Consider the following 21800-nt stretch of genomic DNA (forward strand, 5'->3'; position numbering starts at 1 on the left):
ATTTAAGTTATCAAAATGATGTGAAAATTGGAGACCTCACGCAGCACACCTCAAGCTCAAAAGTGTTTCTGCAGGGTCAAAATTTCAATCCTGCCTGTATTTCCACTCTTCTGGATAACATGAAAATTATTTTTGTACCACAACTGTATTCAAGTCAAAACATCTCAAAGCATTAAGGGAGTCCTAAGTAATTGCCTTTTTCTTATTTCCTCCATTTCATATCACAGATCATAGGAGTATATTTCTCACCACAACATGTTAAAAATGGTGTTACTAAAACTATGTAGCCTTCAAGCCTATTGTGTTGTGCCCTAAGTTTACTGCATACATTTGCCTAATTCTGAACTCCCTTTTGCAAATTCAAGGTTAGACATGTAGCAGCCACTGTCTTTTTATTTTCTTGGTATATGGAAGTAGCTTTACATACACAGTATGCACTTTCAAAGCAATGTAAATTACATGAGAAGTAATCCAGCCATCTTCAAAAAATGTTTTTCTTTCTCCATTGCTTTATCATAATTTTTTCAACTTTTTCCTCTCTTATTTTTTAGTCTGTGCTTAGAATCGTGTCAGTAATAATGTCAGCACAACTCAATTATTGTATGTTTGTTTTCCATTTTGTGATCAATACTGTGAATTTTGCTACTATAGGGCAAAATATTTTGCAGAATTGTTTATAGAAGTATGGTTAGTTTTTAAATGATGTTTTAAATTGTGGTATTTGAAGCTCAGAACATTCTTGGCTCCATCTAATTAGGTGATTTTTAAGCATATTAAAATAGCTGGTTCAGCTTTACTTGGTAGCACCCCTTTCAAGAATTTTCCCTAGCAGATGAATCGAATGTTGCATTCAAATGGAGTTGTATTAAATATTTTGTGTAGTTTATTCCCTAGCTGTGTTAAAAATATTCCCAATTAGGAAGCAGTCTTTCTTAGTCCTGTCTTCTCTGTCCCATTTTAAAAACAAACAAGCAAAAAAAAAAGCACACTTTATATTTTCTGACCTTTTTAAAGGATGTCTGTCCTGTGGGTAGCCTATGGTAGTCACTCATTTAAAGGACCTACAGATAAAAGTGGATGCTTATTACTTAGGAGCACCCCAAATTCATGTGTTTACCAAATATTTGAAAACCTGTTTCTTTTGATCAGATTTTCCATGGTAAAGATCATGTCATGTATAAGATTTAAATGTGACATAGGTGGTCTTCTTTATAGATGTAAGTGCTGTCAATTTAGGCATGTGGCAACTCACTGTGAATGTGTTAAGGTTTCAAAGCAACAGACTTACATATTTCCTGGCAATATTAAGTAGGTAGATAAACCCTGTTGTCTTTAGTCAGTTCCTTCAGAGCTGAAACAGATTATGTAATTGATGCCACTTGTTTGTAGGGATTTTTTTTCAAGTATGTAAAGATATTTTTAGCTATCTTTCTGCTATTGAAACAAACTGTGGGCATAATTTTGCTTATTAGCACTGTCTTTTTGACACTTTTTAACTCTGCTACTGAAACTTGTCCAAAGAGGATTTGCTAGTTACATTTAAAAATTCTGTATCTTGTTATGATTATAAACTCAATTTTGAATCTTAATAGATTAAAAAGGCAATATCTCATGAGTCATTTGTTTTACTTTATCACCAAAATTTGGTGACATGCAGTAGATACTTGCATAACATACTAAATTCAGTATATTGTTCTTAAAAATTGCTGTATATGTTCAGACCCCTGTTTTAATTTCCAGGGCTGTTACCAAGTGCAAATATCTCAGTGTGTGAGTTGGTGATCTTAGTAATTAAACAAAGTTAAAGAAATGCAGACTTCTCGTGTGACACATCAAACACCATGAAATTTGAAATGCCCATCTCTTCTGCAGTATATTAAATTTTTCTTTATTTCTCAGTCAGGTGGGTAGTGTTCTGACGTGTCTGACGTGGAGGTTAACCTGGAGAAATGGTGCAGATCCCACAGTTTCCCAGTATGAGTAACAAAACACTGGAGGTTGAAACTTGGATCTGCTTAAGCATCTAATTTTCAAAAGCTCCAAATTCTTCAAGGAGAATGTTACCTTGATATCTTCTGTGAAATACAGTTGTGCTTGTGTTATCCATTCTGGTCTATAAATACATTTGCTGAGTTTGGTTTTGAAGTTAGAATTCTGGGAGTAGGGATATATTTTATGCCACTGCAAATGAACAGAGGCTGACAAAAAGCATGATGTCTTTTAATCAGCTAATACATTCTGATGTGCCATAGCATATGTTTGGAGGAAATGGAGAAGGTGGGAACTCCTTTTCTTGGTGGGAACTTAGAATTCTACAAGATTATTACTCCAGAAATTCATAAAACAAATCCATGACCTCTTTGGAAAATAACTATTTCTACCAAGATAATGAAAGTAGTAACATTAAATGTGTACAAAGGCTCTGTTTGTTTGGGTTTTACTCCATACTATTTGCTATCAAATTTTGTTTGACATTTAAAATGTTTAATTACCATGTCTCTAAAAAATTAATTTAAAAATGAAGTTAATCAAGTCATGGTTTTTAAAAAGAAGCTTCTCGTACACGTTGTGGTGCTGTATTGTCATTCCATTTCTTTGTATGCTGAGAAATAATTAGCAGTAAGTGTTGATTCCTTCAGAGAAAACAAAAATGCTTCATTTTGATTTCTTTTGTCCATTTCTTTAGTCATCTTCTGAATCTACATCTTTGTCTCTATTACTTTCCTCCACAGCACCTTCCCCACAGGGACCTAGGATTTTCCTGTTTCCCAGCTCCCCTACACTCTCTTGTGATTCCCCACATCTTAAAAAGTCCTGTCTCCTCCTCTCGGGGTCTAGCATTAAACCTCTACACTCTAGCCATGTCAGCCCAGTTGTTCTGAGGAAAAGTGTTTCTTTCACTGAAGAGCTGCTTCTGGCTGCTTCTGGTAGGATCTATCTATTATGGCCTTTTAAACAAACTTTTAAGGAAATGTTGTTATTTGATTAACACACAGGTGCTTTTATAACCCTGGGTTTGCTCAGTTAGCCTCTGAAAACTGCTGGCTACATGACTATTCATTCCATCTCTCACCTCTGCCCCAGAAGCTTGAAACACCTTCAGAACTTCTTAGAGGATTTGAAACAATGTCATTTATGCTGTAGAATTTCTTTTTTACCCTTGAAAAATATCCTTTGCTAATTGGACTGAAATAATTTACTTCATTTGTAATCCCACACATTCCCTTCACTTTCTTGTTCCTGCATTTTGCATGGAGTAACTGCTCATTGCACTTGCTTGTGAATTCACTCATAATTTGCTGAAATAATGGTTATCAGATGCTACCAACTCTGCTTTTTAATTTAATCTCTTAAACAAAGCCCATGGTTTTTACTTTTACTGCCCACTTTTTCATTTCATTGACATGTATTATTTTCATAGATTTCAATTAAATAGTTGATATTATTGTGCTTTTTTGTAGAAACTCTTTTGATTAGTTTGTATTTTTTTTTGAGTTTGTTTCATGTGTAGTATTTATGCTATGTTTGTCTGCATTTAATATTGTATAGTCCCTGACAGTGATGTTTAGAATCAATGCTAAATAGTAAAAGCAATTTAATCTTGTTTAATGGGACTATACAGATACTAATATTTTTGTTTCCTTATCCAAGAACAGCTAAAAATACTTGTTGAAAATTGTACTGATTTTATATCTAATTATATGGTAATGGTAGCTTAGTAACCCTTGAAAATGAATGAATGAATTTAGGAATAAATTTGCATACATTATTAAGTCTGGTATTATTTCTAGATCTTCCAGTCTTTGGTTAAAACAAATAGCTGCACTTTGATGTATATTAAGTCTTGTTCATCTTTATCAGATGATTGATCAGAAGATAAAGGATAGTAGCAAGGAATTACTATGTTGAATAAGCTACAAATTTTGGAAAAGTAAATCTTGGCTTCATTTCTAACTGTTTGCACTGTGATATTTGTATTTCATCCTGCTCCTGACACCTTTTTGTTTTTTATGCTCTGCTTTCCTCTACCACTTAGGGGCTTATTTTTGCTTTGTTGTGTTAACCCTGCTGGCTTTAGATATGACGAATGGCGATGATAATGTGTTTTTAGGCATGACATTACCAAGAAAATCTGATTCTCTAGCATTGTGTTTACTGTAGCAAAACCACAATCTTGGTATGTGTTTACTTCAGTGATTTTTAACCACAGAACTCGTAATTTCCTGTCAGACACATAACCTGCATCTCACCATGCTCTGTTAAGGGGAGATGTCCTTGATTGCAAATAATTCAACAACAAAGATGTTAGTGCATCTGATAAACTTTCTCTGCACAAAAACCTCTGTGGCTAGGGGGTAAGGCTGGAAGTAAAAATCTGAAAGAAGGAAAGAGAGAATTATATTATGGCAAGTTGGAATTTATCTTGTGTTCATTTACGGATAATCTGCAGGTTATGTGTGTGCAAAGACAGTAATCAAATAAATGTAGTTTTAAATGCTGAGTAGTAGTAGCCCTTAACTTATTTGAATGAATCAGATGACTATTTCATCATGTAAAATAATTTTTTTTCAGAGTTTATATTTCAAATCAAAGGATATGCACTGCCTTTGTATTTTCTTCTTGCTCTTAATCATGCATTATGTAGCTGCTGCTGTAATTACGTGTATGGTCTCCTACTAGTAGTTAGGAAAGGTGGTTTAATTACCTGAAACTCTCTGAAACCCAGTTTTTTTATTACTTCTGTTGAATAAAAATATTTTAATAATATTAGTGAGAGATACACAACTATGGAGTAGTCTGACAGAGACTCTTTTTAATAAGGGCAGATAATCTGGTTATGTGAAAACTATGTAAAAAGTAGACCTATATTTAAATTTTAGGCAGAAAGTCATAACTAGAAAATAAAAACTAGTTATGTGTAATAAGAAAGAATTTTAAACCCACATCTTTAAGTTTTTATATTTAAAAGTTTATTTTAATTCAGCAGGAAAGAATCTTATATTGGGGGGATTTGTCCAAATAGTGAAAAATCACTAGTCATGTGAAAAGGAAAATCTAGAACAACCCTCAAACCAAAATTAAATTTTGATTTTTTTTTTTTTCTTAAGAAGTAAGATTATGGGGATAATTTGACTGTTTTCAATGACTCATTTTTATCTATTTTGAAATCACCCTTTGATTACAAATTATAATACATGTTTCTTTGAATGTCATTTGTACTGATACTCTTCAGGAATGGGCAGTGGGAGTGCTGGAAAAGAAGGGGGGCCATTTAAAACTCTTTTAAGACAACAGACTCAGTCAGCTCTGGAGCAAAGGGTAAGGCATTTTATACTTCCATTTCTGGTCTACTGAAGTGAAAATTTATCTTGTAGTAAGTTAAATGTTTGCTGTTACTTTCTGTTTGAAAACATGTAATTCTAGGCTTGAATTTACTACAAATGTTGACTGGTTAAAAGCCCTTTTAATACACAAATTATTTAAATACAAATATATTGCTAACACGTTAGGAAAGGTGGAGCAATTAATTAACTGTGCACAGCACTCAAGTAATTCCAGTGGTATTAAGAAGTTATAGGAGAAATTACTGTTGTGTGGTCTCTGTAATGTCCTGATGCATGTTAAGTTTAATATTTAAGTAAACACATGATGATAAAGTTTTTACAGAAACCAAATTCAGAAACATTTCCGTATCTTTAAACAAGTTGAAAATCCCATTTGGAACTGGGAAAAGTTTCAGTTTTGGGGAATTGAGTTGATACCTTGTGGCCCATTTTGTGGAGTTGAAGGCCGCCTTTAATTGGGAACTTGAACCTGAACTACTTGCCAAGCAGTAAAAGGCACAGATTTAAACTTTTCTTCTATTGGACTAAAAATGCCATTGATAGATTTAGACTTTTCCTCTGTTGGACTAAAATGCTATCTGTCTACTGAATAGACTATACGATGAAAACAGTGTTTTTAATTAATTGTTTCAATTTGGGTGGGTAATTCCAACTTTTTTTTTATAAATTATATACAGCTTTGATCAAAATGTTGATAGTGAGGTGTCTTGAAGGAAGAAATGTGAGTATATTCCTACTCAGAAATAAATTAAATTGCGGTTTCTGACTACCTAAAGTAGTGACATAGGAGCATATGTGTTAGTTGGGAACAAAATCCCATCTGTGAAATATAAGTGCTCAGCTGCTATTTTGAGTAAGTGGATGATTCTCTTCTCATTTCTTGTGTTATCCATGGCTAAGGGAGGATCGCCTCATAGGTTCTGTAGAAGGCGGGTATGTTGAAAAACACTGTGTGACTCCTTTCTTCTTGTATTTGGGATTTCTGAATCATTATCTAAAATATATTTATTTTTTGGTGAGACTTTGCAGATTTCTTTGGAATTTTGTTAATGCAGAATTTTAAAAATTTGTTGTTTTGAAGAGCGTTTTTTAGATCTGTGTATTTTGCATGTTGATACATTTCAGTTAAAATTTTTGTTTAGTTAAGAATACAAATCCATGGCTTTTTGCTTTTAATGTTTTAATTTGGCTGAAGGAATGCTTTAAAGCAAGCCTTTTTTCTGTTTACCTTTGATTTTGCTAGCATTTCAGACATTCCATGGCTGATCTTTTTTATTTCCTTAGGAAGATTTTTAAAGACAATAAAAATGTAAATTAATGTATTAATGTATTCTTACAGTTTAAATTATTTGCACATTATTTTGATAAGGTCTTTGTGTTGCCTAGTAGAAAAAAAATAATGTAAAACTGGATGGAGACATGTTGAGTCTGTTATTGATGATGATTATGGTGTAGCAGCAAAGCATGTGCACAGTTAACTGATAAAAAAAAGTTCATTCTGTCTTCTGAAACTTTCGTATTGGGTGTGTTTTTACTATGGTGTTACCTCTTTTGTTTACCTTTGAGTTAACTAGAATGAATAACATTTAAAAGTTATTTTGTCTGTTTCAGTATGGCACACACAATCAGTGCACTGTACTTGTTTGGATTACTTAGGATAGCAAGTTTTTGGGAAAACCAAGAATAAATTCATTATATATAATACAGTTTCACATATATTAGATATATAATAAATAGTGGGTTTATTGTAAGAAGGGTAATATTCCTCTATTTCTTCCCTGAAAATAAACCTGCAGAAAATACAGCTGTGGAAAAGTCATGCACATGTTACATTGTACATTAATAACTGTTAGCAATTCCCTGGATATCTGTGGAGAGCAAGAGTAACTGTAGCACAGCTGTCTTTCTGTATATTTTTAACTAAAAATATATATGCTGTATTTGCATCAGTAGGAAAATTTGAGGTTATCTTATTCCTAAAAAATCAGCTATGTTTTTGTAGAAATGGCCAAAAGCTGCTCATGCCAAAAATATCACTTCCACTTGGACAGATTCTGTTTTCTTTTTGTTTTTGTATTCTGCAAGTGCTTGAAAGATCTTTTCTGCTACCTTTTCAAAATGAGGATCTATTGGCCTTCATCTCTGGAGGGCACTGCAGGAAATCTGTTGTTAGAGTGCAGTTCCCTGGGAGATTTGTTTGGCTGAAATCCTGACTTAAGCATCTTTTCTTTCCAGTGACTTCCTATCCACCCTCAGTTCAGGTCAAGAAAAACTTCATGGTTTGGCCATCTTGTGAGATGGCACAGTAAATGCTCTTAGAATAAAAATAATTAACCAGGAAATGAGCAATATCTGAATGTGGACCAGTTCCCTGCTCTGGTTTAACCCGAGATGCTCTGTGAGCACACTTAAGCACTACCTGAGGGAGTGGTTCGATGATGGGAATGAGTGAATGGCTGCAAGGGAATCAAAGAACTGCTTCAGCTGGCACTTACACCAAAGGGTGTGTGTGTAGCCTTGTTCCATGTGCTGCTTCATTGTTTTGTGTGTCTTTAAATGAAATGTACTTAAAAAGAAGAGCACTAGCAGTATTTGTATGTGTATACACATTTTTAAACATTGTATTAAGGAGGTATTTGATTGTAACTTTATCAAACTTCCCCCAAATACCAACTATAAAATCTGTGTAGTTGTGAGGATTAGAAGTGGCAGTTCTTTCATGGTCTGTGCAATCAATGACTGTGAATTGGTATTGGTAAAATGATTGACCATCTTCAGTTGTAGCTTGGAAATCATCCTGGTTTGTCATATACTGAAATACTTTGTGGTTGCATCACCTTGATGTAAAGGAGGCCTTTGCAAATTGCAGTAATAGAGGGGATTTATAAAATGGGAACTGTATCTAGTTTTCCCTGAAATTTCAGTGTTACCTGAAATAACTGTAGATATATAATTTTGAACTATTATAGTTTACAACATGTAATTGAGGCTGGAACTGGTATTTGGGTAATATAACAATGAAATTTTAAAAAACTCTCAATGAGATAAAAAAAGAAGAAAAAATCTTCATATGAAGTGATGGATGATCTGTGTCAGAATGAATAAGAGTTTGTTAATAGAATTGTGTCAGAATGGTTCAGTGAGTCTGTTACTAAGATTTCTCTGTGGCTCAGGTTAACTGATAGAACACCTTATTTTGTCATGATTCAGGCTTGGGAGTATTGAGATAAAACCATGTTATTATTCGAGGTTTTATTCCTGGTTTCTAGCGTAGGGAATCAGGTCAACTGGAAGTCCAAACATGTTAAAATTACTTGAAATACACAGCCTTATGGAAAAGAACAGAAAACTTCTTTATTGATTTTTGCAGTCCTGGGAAAGCAAGTATTTTGAGTATTTTGACTATTCTGGTAACTTGCAAAGCACTTTGCAATCTGTTAGAACCTTCTGGGGGAATCTTCACTGTATCTGTCTCTAGAATCCATTACTGCTCCTGAAAACCTATCAGTCAAACAGGTTTGCAGAATCCTGGGGTGAAATCTTTCTACTTTTAAATTGCATCATATAGCAAAATTGCAGGGTTTGGGTTTTGGGATTGGTTTTCTTTTTCTTTGGGTTATTGATACTATGGTTTCTGATTTCAAAGTTTGCTTCTTAATTTTGAAATTTTGAGCCAAATGAATATCCAGAAAACCTGAAGTTTGAAGGACCTTTTAAAAGTTCTAAGAGTTCTTATAATTAGGTACAAGAACCCTGAGGTAGTAGTATTTATCCCTACATTGGGCTTTGGTTTAGGATGACTTTTAATGCCATGTATTGCTGGAAGAACCTGATCCTCTGAATCTGCAGCATGTGTGCTGTTCAGGTAGAAGCTCAGTTGAACTGTACTGTTTCCAAATATGTGAGAAAGCCATCTATCCTATACTTTCTCTCATATAAAAATACGGTGTTTATTTGTTCCATTTAATCAGTTACAATTATACAAAACATGATTGCATGAATTTTCTTCTTTTTTTTTTCTCTTTATGCATTTAGAATTGCTGCTTGCCTTTCCCCCATAAGTGTGCTATTATGTATATATTGGATATATCACAGAATATCTCTGGAGAAATTAAAATCTAGTTTTATGCTCAACTTCTTTGAATATGACTTTCATTTCATCATTTGTGTCTTGAAATATTGCCGTTATTACTTACTTTGCCTCTTCTATGAATTTAAAGCTGGCATAGTTGCTGAAACTTAACTCTTCATTTTACTTATGAACTGGAAATGAATCACCTTAGATGAAGAACTTACAGTTGTGTTTCAGTACCTATGCTTTATTTTAAAAGATGGATATTTACTTGTTATGTTCAGGGCTTACGAGCAAAGCAGTCCTTTGATATTTTTTCGGTGTGTTTTCCTGTAATAAGACAGTCCTTGTTCTTGCAAGACTTCAGTTTGTTTCACCCTGTGCTTCAGAATCAAGCTACAGTCACTTGTAACAAGAACACCTAAAAATAGAGAAAAACATTTTTTTTAATCAGCTAATGAAAGAAGAATTCTGGTGTTTAGCAGCCATGGTAAAAGTGGATCAATAGAGGTTTTATTAACATCTAAATATGTAAAGTTTTGATTATTATCGCTGTTGTCTGAGAAATAACTCTGTGGGGGAAAAATATTCTATCATTGTGTAAAAACCTCTCCTTTTCTGATACAATGGGTCCATGAGGACATGTGGTTTTGAAGTGCTCAGTAAGCCTGAAGGACATGTCTGGCCCAGTGTAACTGCTTTGCTTGTATTTCAGGGAAGTGAACAATTCATTGCATGTTAACTGGCACTCAGCAGTGGTTGGTAAGCAGTCATTTAATGTTTGTTTTTAATCATAACAGGAATTCCCATTTTTTACCTTGACGACCTTCCCACCAGGCTTTCTTGTCCACGTTGGGGGTGTGGTCAGTGCTCGCTCAGTGAAGCTCCTGGATCGAATCCACAATCCTGGTATGTCAGCATAGGATTGACTTCTTGCACAAGTCCTGTCCTCTAACCTTTGTAACATATCAGTGCTTGAATAGATCTGTTCTAATAATGTCTATCAAAAGCAGTGTATTTCAGATAGTCGTTTAAGGTTGAAAAATAAGTTACTCAAAGGTTATGTTTTTAGTGAGAAACATTTCAGCAAGTTAAAGTAGTAATAAAAATACTTTGAATGAGTAACTTTGCATTGAAAACTAGCTTTGAATTATTGAAGAGTTAATCTTTTTGCCACTTTTAGTGATTAAAACTTGATGCAAGTTTTCTGTTGAAATAAAAATGAGATTAAATGCTTGATCTTAACTATGAATATTTTCCCATTTTCAGCTCCTTGAAATCCTTAATGACTAATGCCTACAATTTAGCTCACAACATGGTTTTTAACCTTAAAGCTTTCTTTCTGTTCTTAAAAACCTGAACAATACTTCAAGATTTTTATATATTATTTTCCTGGTAACCCCAGTAAGAGAACGTGTATGTTTTGCATGTCCTAGTTCTCATGTTAGAACTGAGTGACTTTTGACTCTGAACACTTGGTTAGTTTAATCACTGAGACCAGATGAGGAATGCTTTGCAAAAAGTTGGAGTTGGCAGTGCACTTAAAAATGCAGAGGAGAGTAAAAATAGTGGTTTTGCATGCACTAGTCAGGAGTAATAAAAGGAAGTTTATGCAAATACATCCTTAAAAACAAGTACAAAAAACTAATCTTTTCCTTTTCTTCCTATGGCCCAAGGCAAGCAGTTCTCCAGGCAGGTATATCAGATTGTTGCTGATCTTAAGATTCACTAAATTGGCAACATGAAATTAAATCCAAGACTTAATTTGAATTATATGTTCCTCCTTTAAGGGATTTTTCTCAAGTATATTAGTACACAGTATTGCTCTTTTGTTTTCCTGTTCTAAGATCTATTTACACAGTGAAGAGAAGATTAAACAAAATGTCAAAGTATAATTAATATGAGTCTTTCTTTGCCACAAAGTTATTTTAGGATTCTGTATTTTCAACAGATTTCTGATACAGGTCTCTTATGTGTGAAATTTGCTATGTGATAGATGTAGGACAGAATGGAAAAAAAAAAATCAATTTTGCTGAGAAGTTTTAAAAACTAATTTCTTGCATTATGCACTCAATTTTTACCAGCTGACTGGAAGCAGTATGAGACACAAGGCAAAATAGAGATACATGTTTGCACAGCTGCAGTGTTCCTGTGAGACTTGCAGATTGCTCCTGACAAGTGAATGTAAAATGCATTGTCCTTGGAACTCATATTGCAAAGTAGTGGGAAAAAAAGGGGGAATGAAAGTGTATGGCTGTGGGAGGGAAGGTGGAGAAGTAGAAAAAATTCTGATATAGTTATGATCGTGAAGCATTTGAGTCAAGTAAGTCTGTAAAATATTAAAGGAAGCAAATAAATTGGCAAATGAATAAATCAGGAAAATATGGAAGAGGAGAGGAGAGGACATTTGAAGGTGGATTAAGAACTTGCCAATAAGATAAAATTGCCATATTCTGTCCACTTTGGTCACCTAGTGCCAGATTGCTATAGCATGCTCCTTTTTCCTTTTCTATTTCAGCCTCTTATTAACTCTGCTGTCTGTGTCTTTCCAGTTCCTGTGGAGTGGTGTTAATTGTGTTCTTGTTGGTAGTTTTTTTTCCACTATTCTGCTTCTATAACTGATCTACTAATTTGCTGTTTTGAACTCAGCCTTTGTCGGAATTATGGGTAACACAAGATCATACAAACTGCTAGACTGGAATAGTTTCAATTCAGGTATTTTATTAGTCATTCAGTACTACATATGCTGACAGAAATTATGGCAGCTCAGTGAAGTTATTAGAAATGCTCTAAGATATTTAGATTAATGCTTCAAATTTCAATTTTAATCATCAAATGCCTAAATGTCCTGTTTTCATGTTGTTCTTTAAAATTATAAACCATTGTTTTAGTTTGAAATAGTATTGGTAAGAGTAATTTAATATCAATCTGGAAAGCTGAATGTTCAGATGTTTATTTAGTAGTTACTTTCAGCTCAGCATCCATGAAGGAAATAATTTAGTGTTAGACAATGGATTCTTCCTTACACAGTTGGGATCTTTTCAGGTGTGATTTTTGTTTGGTTTGGGATTTTTCTCTGTAATGGATTAAATATTTTTTTTTTTTGGCCCACTGATTGATTTGGGAAGACTGTGGGTTTGGTTTTGTTTTGTTTTACATGAGCTTGTACTTTGTTCAACAAAGGCTTTCCTCCTGTTAATGTCAGGAAATCAATGAATGTGTTTGTTCTTAATAACAGCTCTAAATCCATAGTTGTGTTATAGATAATAATAGATATTAAAATGTTTGAAGAAAAATACAGTTTAAAGAGGAGGGTAGTACGTAGCCCAGTATTTCTTGGTTCATAAATCTTGTATTGTAAAATGCAACCAGTTTCAGGACTTTAAACATAATCATTTGAACTTTTTAATCACTTCATTACCTAGCTTGAAAAACCCCCCAATATTCTTATATTTTTTGCAGTTTTAGTAATCCAAGTGTGTAACTTCCTTATACAGCTGTAGAAGGTGTGTTGATGCAATCTAGATGAAATAAAGACTTCTCTCTCTCATGTTTCCCCTCTGGAAAGATAATGTGCTGTGGGGGAGAGGCAGACATAACTTCTCTACACATAGCATCCAAGCCAGTAGACCTTGTCAGACTTTGATGTTTTTAAAGCTGGCACAATAAAAAGGTACAAAGCTGACCTCTGAGGGCTTTTTTCCCATAGAAACTTTCCTTCTTGGTAATTCACTGTTGCCATGCAGCTCTTTATCATGCTCTAAAATTCATTTTTAGTGTACAGTTACTAAAAATTAGAAGTTTTTCATTTTGCAAATTGCTCAAAAGTAGGGAGAGACTGAATCTATTAGCTCGTTGTTCCTTGTTACAGTAAGCATCCCTTAATATTATGATTTTGAGCTTTTTGATTTTGTTGGTTTTCTTTGCTTGTTCTAAAGTGATAATCTTTTAAAATTTGCTTTCATTATGAAAATAACATTATAAAATTCTCAGGTCTGTGACTGGTATAGCATAGTCTGATCCAAGGTGTTAAAAACGTGTCAAATTTTTGTATATGGTGTGTGATCTTCAGAAGTTGGAATTCATTGTAGCTTCTTCCAGATTGTTCATCAGGATGCTTTTATTGAAAGAATTTTATTAGAATAAGGGAGTAAATGAGTTTATGTCCAGACACTAAACGTGCCTTGAACTATGCTATAAAGTTATCCTCAGTGTAAGATTAAGAAGCAAAGTGGAAGTCAGGAATTCAGTTCTGGACAGAATATCCAAAACTGTCGTCTAAATTTTTTAGATTACAGGAAAATGAATGTGCATATATATGTATATAAAACATTTTACCCAGAGGTGCTTGTTACCTGAAAGTGTTAGTTGGAATAGAGAGGTCTAAACCACCCAGTAATTGTAGAGTTAATGCCTCCCTTAGAACTGGCTGTGTTTCTGTATCCTTGGTGTGTCAGTAGGTCTGTAGGAAAAGCTGCTTAATCTTACTGGTTTGGGACTGAGCAGGTTACATTCATATTCCTGGAAGTATGGGGTTTTTGCAGTGCTAGATGTGCTGCTGGACAGAGAATGTAATCACAACCATAAAATTACTAAATTTACTTCTCTTTTGAAAAATGTTCAGGCTTCATTTCAGCTTTCTTAGTAACCTAAGTGCGGAAGGAGATTCTTCTTTTCTTTTTCTTGCCAATGGTTTAATGGTGTGTAAGATAAAACAGGAGCATCCAGTAGTAGGGAAACGTTAGAGATTTGAAGGTGCTTGAAAATGAAATGCGGAAGTAAAGACTATTTCATGAATGGAAAAGAAGCTGCTTAAATTTCTGGAAATTGCATATGGTTCAACGGAGCATTGTTTAACTGTTTGTAAAATACGAAAAGGTGGATATGAAGATGAATTTGCAAAATAGAAGTAGGGAGCTGAGCAAAAATTCATAGAAAAGAGGGCACTTAATACAGTGGAAGATACCCTCTGGTGCTGTCTCTGAAAAAGAATGAACTAGAAGCATAAAAACATGCAAGGAATCCTTAATCCAGAAGACGGATCTTTGTTAGAAGTTTGGCACTGAGGTTAAACACAGAGCAGGAAGGTAGGTAGTGCAAGAATTTGTTGAATAAAGGCTGCTTTTCCATATGGCTGTTTCATAGCACCAACATATTGTTTCTCACATAACTAAATTTTAAACTCCTTTTAAACTTCCATTTAGGAAGCTGCTCCAGCAGTGCATCTCTAACTACAGTAATCAGAAATATGGAAAGATGAAAGATTGTTAAAAACTTCCTCAGCATCTCCTGAGTTCTTTGCGTGGTATCCAGTTTTGCAATTGAAGTGTGAAATTCTTCAGAATTAGTTTTGCATATGAGGAAATGCAAGAGGAAAGCTTGGCTGTATTTTGTTTCTGTAACTGAATGTTTTTCTTCTGTAGAAACGCCAACAGAGAATGTGCAAATTACATTTCAAGCTGCTTTCGGGGGTGTAAGTGTGGTCCATTTGTAGGAACACAGTAGGAAATGTCAGATTGTTCCTGTTGGTGTCTGATGTGGTTAGATCAAGTAGTAAAACCCCCAACATTTTAAGGTTGACCTGTTGCCTTTTCTTGGAGAATTTCCAGGTTGATTTCTTGTCCATCAGTGTGTGTTGACTGAAAATGGGAGGTTGAGGCAGTCGTCAGAGGCTTCTTTCTGAAAAGACTGAAGGGTGTGATGTTCTCCAGTAATAATTTACTCCAGTTTTCTGCAGCCTTTCCATAGGAGTGAATGTTCCTAAGTAACTGATATGGTTAATGTGAATGGTGTTTATATATTATTTCTAGAAGCAGTTACACCTTTAAGTTAATGAAATAATTTGTATTGGGACCGTGTGCTTTTCATTGCCTTTTTTTTTTGAGAGAGAGTTCTATGTAGATATTTATGTAACTGAAGAAAGAGTGGTCACTGTCACTGAGCATAGAATAGTATTCATGTGCTCTGTTAGAGATTCATAAATAAACTTGGCATTTAAAAATCTTTGTTTAGAATTCTTTCCCTACCTAAGTAATGCTATTTAATCTGCTCATACTGCTTTAAAGCTCTCTCTAAATTCTGGCTAATGGTGTCAAAACCAATATAAACTTTTCCTCCTGCACAAGTGCTCCAAAAAAGCCATTGTTTATTGCAAAACTACATTTTGTGGTATGTAGTCTAGTTTTGAATTGATAGTACATAAGAGAGAGAACATTGGTGTTGCAAAAATTGTATTTTTGCACATAACTCATCCTAATTTTAAAATACGGGGTGGACTAAAACTACTGTCTTGATAAAATTTCCTTCATGGATTGCATTGAGTTTTTTCAGCCTTCTGATATTTGCTTCTGTGGTTGCAAACATACAGTTGTAGAACTATTTGCCTGGCTCAAAATATATCATTGTTAGAAGAAAACCAGAATGATTCTGGTTGAATCAACACCTTCCTAATTGCTGCATAATTGCAGCTAAACATGGCATTGTAAAATATCTATAGAAGTTTTGTAGGAAAATATACGGACAGAGAACACAAGTTCTGACTGTAACAGGATTATAGGAAAAACTGATAAATGTCAGCGGATAGTAGGAGGCACAAGAGATTTTTCTTTTGAAGTCTCCTTGGATCCAGAAATTAAATGAGGCTTCTCTGCCTAGTTTGTCCTAAAACAAAATAAACAGTTGTGAGTGCATGGAAATAATGAATGCAGAGGTTCTGCATTCCGGAGGAGTGTAAACAAGGACTAGGAAGTTCAGAGACAGTGTCATTTCATACCAAAAAAATACCATCCCTGTCCTGCAGCAATAAAATAGATGCAATGTGGTTTAGAAAGCCTTGTCTTGTTACAGCAGTAGTGTCCCCAAACTGCCGCTTTGTTGTAGTCGTTTGAAGCTTTTCTTTGAAGATTGCTCATGTTTTAAAGTAGGTTCTATCTATTGTGCCAAGGTGACAAAGCAACAGAGACATAAAATAGAATAATTAGTTTTCTTTATTACCTGCTGAGTCACCATTCTAGGATGAGTGACTGAAATCATCGCTAAAAGCTGGAGTAACAAAGGCACATATTTATTCATGGAACTGATTTTCCAGAGGCAAATTTATTTCCTGTATTTAAAGTTTTCTAATTTCTGGGCAGTATTTTTTAGCTTTTATGATTTTAAGTATGATGCAATTTAAACCTTCATTTTTAAGTATTTTAAAGTGTTATTTAATAGTTTAATTTTTAATATATTCTGAATGTATTTTTTCTCCAAATGCCTTATGTTTTGATATTATAATTTTCATTTTATTTAAGTTGTATCACATGCTTTCTTTTCTTTTATCTCTACACTAAATTATTACTGCTGCTTTGACATTATTGAAATTTTTTTTTTAGGTGATACTTTTTTCAGCTTGTACTCTTCTTATCAGACTTTAATCTACAATTAAAAGAAAAAGTTATAGCCACAGTTGTGGCTGTGTTTAGCCATAAGGGGAACAACCCTTCTGGCTTCTCCATCTTGGAGTATATTTTGGGATTAAAGCTAACACTCCTCAACAGTGAGCTGCCACTGAAAGGAATGATGTATGGAATTTTCTGTATTGTTTCTCCTGGAGTCTTATGGTGATTTGGCCTGAATGACCCAGTAGAGAACTGCCCTGCATATGAAAGGGTTTGTGTTTAATCAGCCAGCCAAAATCTCATCCTGTAAATGCAGTTTTAATCCTAAGTGTTCTTAAAATTGACTCCGTAGTAGTTGAAAAATTCCTTTAACTGTTAAGCCTTGCTTTGCTCATTCAGCAGTTTGGGCTTAAGAAGTGAGATGTGTGCTGCTCTCTGATTTCATCTGGCAGAGAAGCAGTGGTTATCAATAATATTTTGCAGGCTGGATGTTTCATTTGGCATTGAAATTTGTAAGAGTAAGTGTGCCTGTTCTCTTTGGGTGTGGTTTCCTGCTAGTTTAGTGTATCCTAGTTTTCCTTTGATATATCCCTATAATCTACTTCCTTCACTTTCTCTAAAAAAGTTTTCATTCGTACATCTTTTAGTCTTAAAGATCACTGCAGGGAGTACTATTTTTAAACAAGGATGGAGTGCCTTGGAAACTTTTTTGGAAGTTTTAGGTTAATCTGCTGTAGGTTTAGTTATTTGCTCCCTGAATTTTGTGTTAATCTTTACTCCAGAGGATTTGTGTTTCTGTACAGTTATTGAGTTGTAGATATTTATATCTAAATATTTTAGATATTTATATATGTATCTAAATATTTTATAAAATTGATAATGTCAATGTTTATGGGATAACCAGAAAGGATTAAATAAAACTTTTAAGGTCCAGGGAAGGTTGCTTATAAGCCTAACAAAGGTGTCTGTTAAAAAAAAACCAACCAGCCAAACCTACAGAAAAACACCGCATTTCTTTCTGTATAAGCTGTTAGTAAGTTTTTCATTAAGAAGATACAAAAATAAGGGAATATTGGATGTGTGGATAATGGCTTTGCCTGATGAATGATTCAGTGATTGATCTGAAAGAATATTATTGGCCTCCATTGCCATTTTTGAAACAACAGAACAATGAGTCATTTATAGATCGTGAAAATTTTCTTTGAATGATTGTCCTTCTCCTCTCAGAGTATTGTATTATACATGTAAATATTTACTAAATTATACAATGTAAAATTGGCTGAAATGAATCAGATAGTTCAGCTTTGGAGTAATTTCCTCAGGATGTCTAAAGATTCAGCTTTAAGGATACAGCAACTTTTGGGTATGAGCTGTGTCAACAAGAGGCCATTCTTCTTAATCTGTCTTCAGTTTCAAAAAATCTGTATGGACTACAAAATGCAGCTTCTGGCTAAAGTTTGAAAGAACTCGTACAAGTGAACTACTAGGAAAGAACTTGGGAAAGGTGTTGCTTCTTGTAAATCAGAAAGTGATAGTATCTAGGTGAAATATTTATGCAGGATATTGTCCCATGGATAGTACAGCTAAACTTTGTATTTTAAAGCAGATGTGTGACTTGGTGGTGTATAGAGCTAACTCAAAGAACATTCCAGGTATAGAAGTGCTGTTTGTGTCTTACAAAACTGCTGAATAAAATCAATTTGCAAAGTTTCAATTGGAGGAGGTTTGTGTTGGCACAATTTTGATAGAACATTATACTGTTGACAACATTGTTTCTCAAGTTCTCAATTATAGAAACAGTGTGCTTTGCTTCCACTTGGTTATAAATATCCTGCCAATTTGGAAACATTGAGAAAGTAAGTTTAATACTCAGCTTTTGGTTTCCCACCAAGGGGGCATAATTAGCAGTGGAATTTCCTGCAAACTTTCCTGCTTAAAGTTGTAGAGAGACCTTGGTCCAAACTACTCGGTACATTTGCTAGAAAAGCTTGTGACTGAGTGCTCTGTATGCTTGCCTTTTTGCTTCCACCTAGAATCCAGGGCCATTACTTTCTGTAACCATTTCAGTGAGCTGCCATAGTTTTCAGTCTGTACTGTCACCTGATCCAAGCATGCGCCAAAATACCCACCGTTTCTGGCTCCTGTCTGCTGAATCTGCTTTGCAAACCCTTAGTTCTTAAGCTTTTGCCTTAGCAAAAAAAAACCAACAGGCACTCTCATGGAGTGTGCTGGACACATGCCATCCTGCTTCCCTAACTCCTCTAATTGTTTATGTAAATCCTTAGCTTTACTAAACTTGTAAATGCTACGACAGCATCCTCATGTGAAATTGTGTGGCTCATGTGTCAAAAAGGCTGCTTGTGAAAATATTTGTTAGAAGAATACGAATGCTACACATTGCACTGCATTCAGTGTTTTGTATCAACTTATTATTGCAATGTCATGGTGTTTGATTTTAATTGTAGACAATTATTTTGTGTTTTAATATGCAAAGGTAAGTTCATGTTAACTGTGAATGTGCAGTATTTATATCTAAACATAATAATTCTTTTTTGGCCTTTTTCTGGAACAATATATAGTCAAAATATCTTAAGCAGAGATCCCAGTCTTCTTTACAGCTGTTTATGCATGACTCTTATAGAAGTATTTGTTCTTGTGCAATAAGAAATTTTTGGATTCTTTGAAAGATATTGGGCCTGATCCTGTAAGGCTGAAGACAATGGCTGGAAAATACTTCTTACTTCTAATAAGAGAGAAAATGATCCATTAAATTTCTAGAGCTAATAGGTTTGTTAGTGCAGATATTGAACAGGTTCTTAGAATAAAGGGTTAAATGTTGTTTTAGAAAGACAGTGTTGAGCAACTTCATAACAGTATGTGTTTGCCATAATGGTAAGGTGTTCTTGTAGATGTTAGGTAAGAAAATTGTTAAGTCTCTTAATAGCTTCAACAGTTTAAACTATAAATTTTTTGTCAAGGAAAGCTAAATGTTTGAATAGAATTTGGGACCCGTCACTATTTCTACCTTTTATGTACACTTTAAGGATCCCTGTTTCCTTCCAGCATCTCGTTCCATTTCAGTTTTCACTGTGGTTACATTCCTTTTCAGTGTCATTCTTGTCTTTATCAGTCTTTTTATTTCACAGCATGTTTTGTATTCATCCTCTGTCACTTCACCTTTTGCTAACTCTCAAATCCTCATCATGACTTCACAATTTATTGCACATTGACATAGGAATGTCACTGGTGATAAGTAGAAGCAGTTTTTGCCACATGGAACCAAAAGGTGTAAAAAGTTACGGTTTTGAAAATTGGTGCTTTTTGCCAAGAAAAAAAGGCTATTTCTTTGTGGGTGTGTTTCTGTGAAGTACAAGAATTTGTGTGGCTGTTTAGTCAATGTTTATGACCAGCTGCCTGTGATCCAGTCTCGTTGAGCAGGTGTTTTTCTGCATGGTCAGAGAACCACTTTTGCTGCTACCTTAGACTTTTCATCTATAAGGAGAAACACATTGCTTATAAAAACAATCTCTGACCCATGACTGGAGGGAGAAAGAGGGATTGATCCCAAGATCCTTGTCCATTTCACCAAAAAGAGTTAAGAGAGAACTTTGACAGAATGTGCATGTGGTCTCACATCTTCCATACACTCAGAATTTGTCAGATGTTGTAGCCTGGCCTTACCATCCATTTCCAAAGATTCTCCCTTGATTCAACTATTGCTACTGCTGTTACCTGGTGGCAGCAGAAGCAGCCTTTGTCCAGAGGTGTACGTGCACAGAGAAGACATTTCCCACATTTTGTACCACAAACGGTTCAGAGAGCTGAGCTGGGGAGCTCCAGCCTGTGTTGTAATGGATTATTTCAGTTTCCAAAGCTGAGAAGAGGTGCTCCAGGAATCTGAGTCAGGATTGCTGAGTATCATCTTAAGCATTTATTTTCCCAGTCACTGAGAGGGTTTAAACAGTGTTTCCACACTGAGAGTTACGTGCAGCACCTCACGATTCTGCCAGTAATGCACTGCAACCTGCTAAAGTGAACTTGAATATCACAGAATATGATTGATACAGTTCATAGAAATCCCTTGTTTTGTGCCCTAACATGTACATTTTTGTTAATTTGCAGAGAACATTCCTAAGAACTCTCACTGTAAATTTATCTTTCTGTTCAGTGTTCCTTTCTTCAAAGCAGAGGTTGAATAAACTTCAGTCTGAGCATCCAGGCTGCTGCTGGTCAGTGTAATGCTGTGAGTTACACAAGCATTGCCATCTAAAGTTAGGTATAATTGAATATACAGACCTCTGTGCTCTTCCTTTTTATTAGAAAATGATAATTAGTTTAGTTTAAAAAAATTAAAGCCTAGTTCTAAAGGCAAAGTTGAGGTAAAGTCATGAATGAATACATCTTGTTTTACAATATTTCTGTTTCAGTAACTTTTAAATGATGTGTATATCTGCATCTTGCATTTTTGTTTGTCATGTTGTCAGAGAACCAAGTGTATGATAATGTGGTTATCATACACTGTGTTATAAATATTCCTGGTAGTACAAAATTGGTTCCAAATAAATTTAAGGGTTTGACTTTGGTATTTAAATAATGATTCAGCAAGGAGAACTCAGTGGCCAGGAGTTCGTGTTAAGTTCAATTAATTTCAGGGAAATTCCATTAGAGTCTCTCTACTCAGAACCCTTGGTAATATCTAGGTGCTGATTGTTTGTTACTGGTTTTTCCATTTTGTATCAACAATTAACACAGTTGCCAACTACATTCATTGAAACAGGTAAGTTCTAACCGTCCAAACAGATGACAAATTCTAGCTATATATTCAGTGTTTGTTTGCTCCGTATGTAAAAAGCTTGCAATACAAGAGCTTTAGTTATGGGAACTAATTGCTGAGCTGTTAAAATAAATGGATTGCATGAACTTATTCTAGCAGCGCACTTTTTTATATTTTTGTATCTTGTAGTTTTCAAGAAAAGCAGGCAGGATATATTATATAACCTTGAG

General features: G+C 34.6%; 1 protein-coding gene across 17 annotated transcripts in view; it reads left to right on the forward strand.

The window, feature by feature from the left end:
• C2CD5 (C2 calcium dependent domain containing 5) overlaps positions 1-21800 on the forward strand; it is a 56910-nt gene that overhangs the window by 12975 nt on the left and 22135 nt on the right. For 12 of the 17 annotated variants that reach the window (XM_062491750.1, XM_062491753.1, XM_062491755.1 and 9 more), the window contains 2 exons: positions 5234-5319; positions 10218-10326. In XM_062491750.1, the coding sequence (XP_062347734.1) occupies positions 5234-5319; positions 10218-10326 (195 nt within the window). Of the gene's footprint in view, positions 1-2732; positions 2928-5233; positions 5320-6245; positions 6279-10217; positions 10327-12066; positions 12133-21800 lie in introns of all 17 variants that reach the window. The other 5 variants (XM_062491748.1, XM_062491751.1, XM_062491758.1 and 2 more) reach the window with 3 other exon arrangements.

This window comes from Cinclus cinclus, chromosome 4 (genome assembly GCF_963662255.1).
Source record: "Cinclus cinclus chromosome 4, bCinCin1.1, whole genome shotgun sequence".
Taxonomy (NCBI): domain Eukaryota; kingdom Metazoa; phylum Chordata; class Aves; order Passeriformes; family Cinclidae; genus Cinclus; species Cinclus cinclus.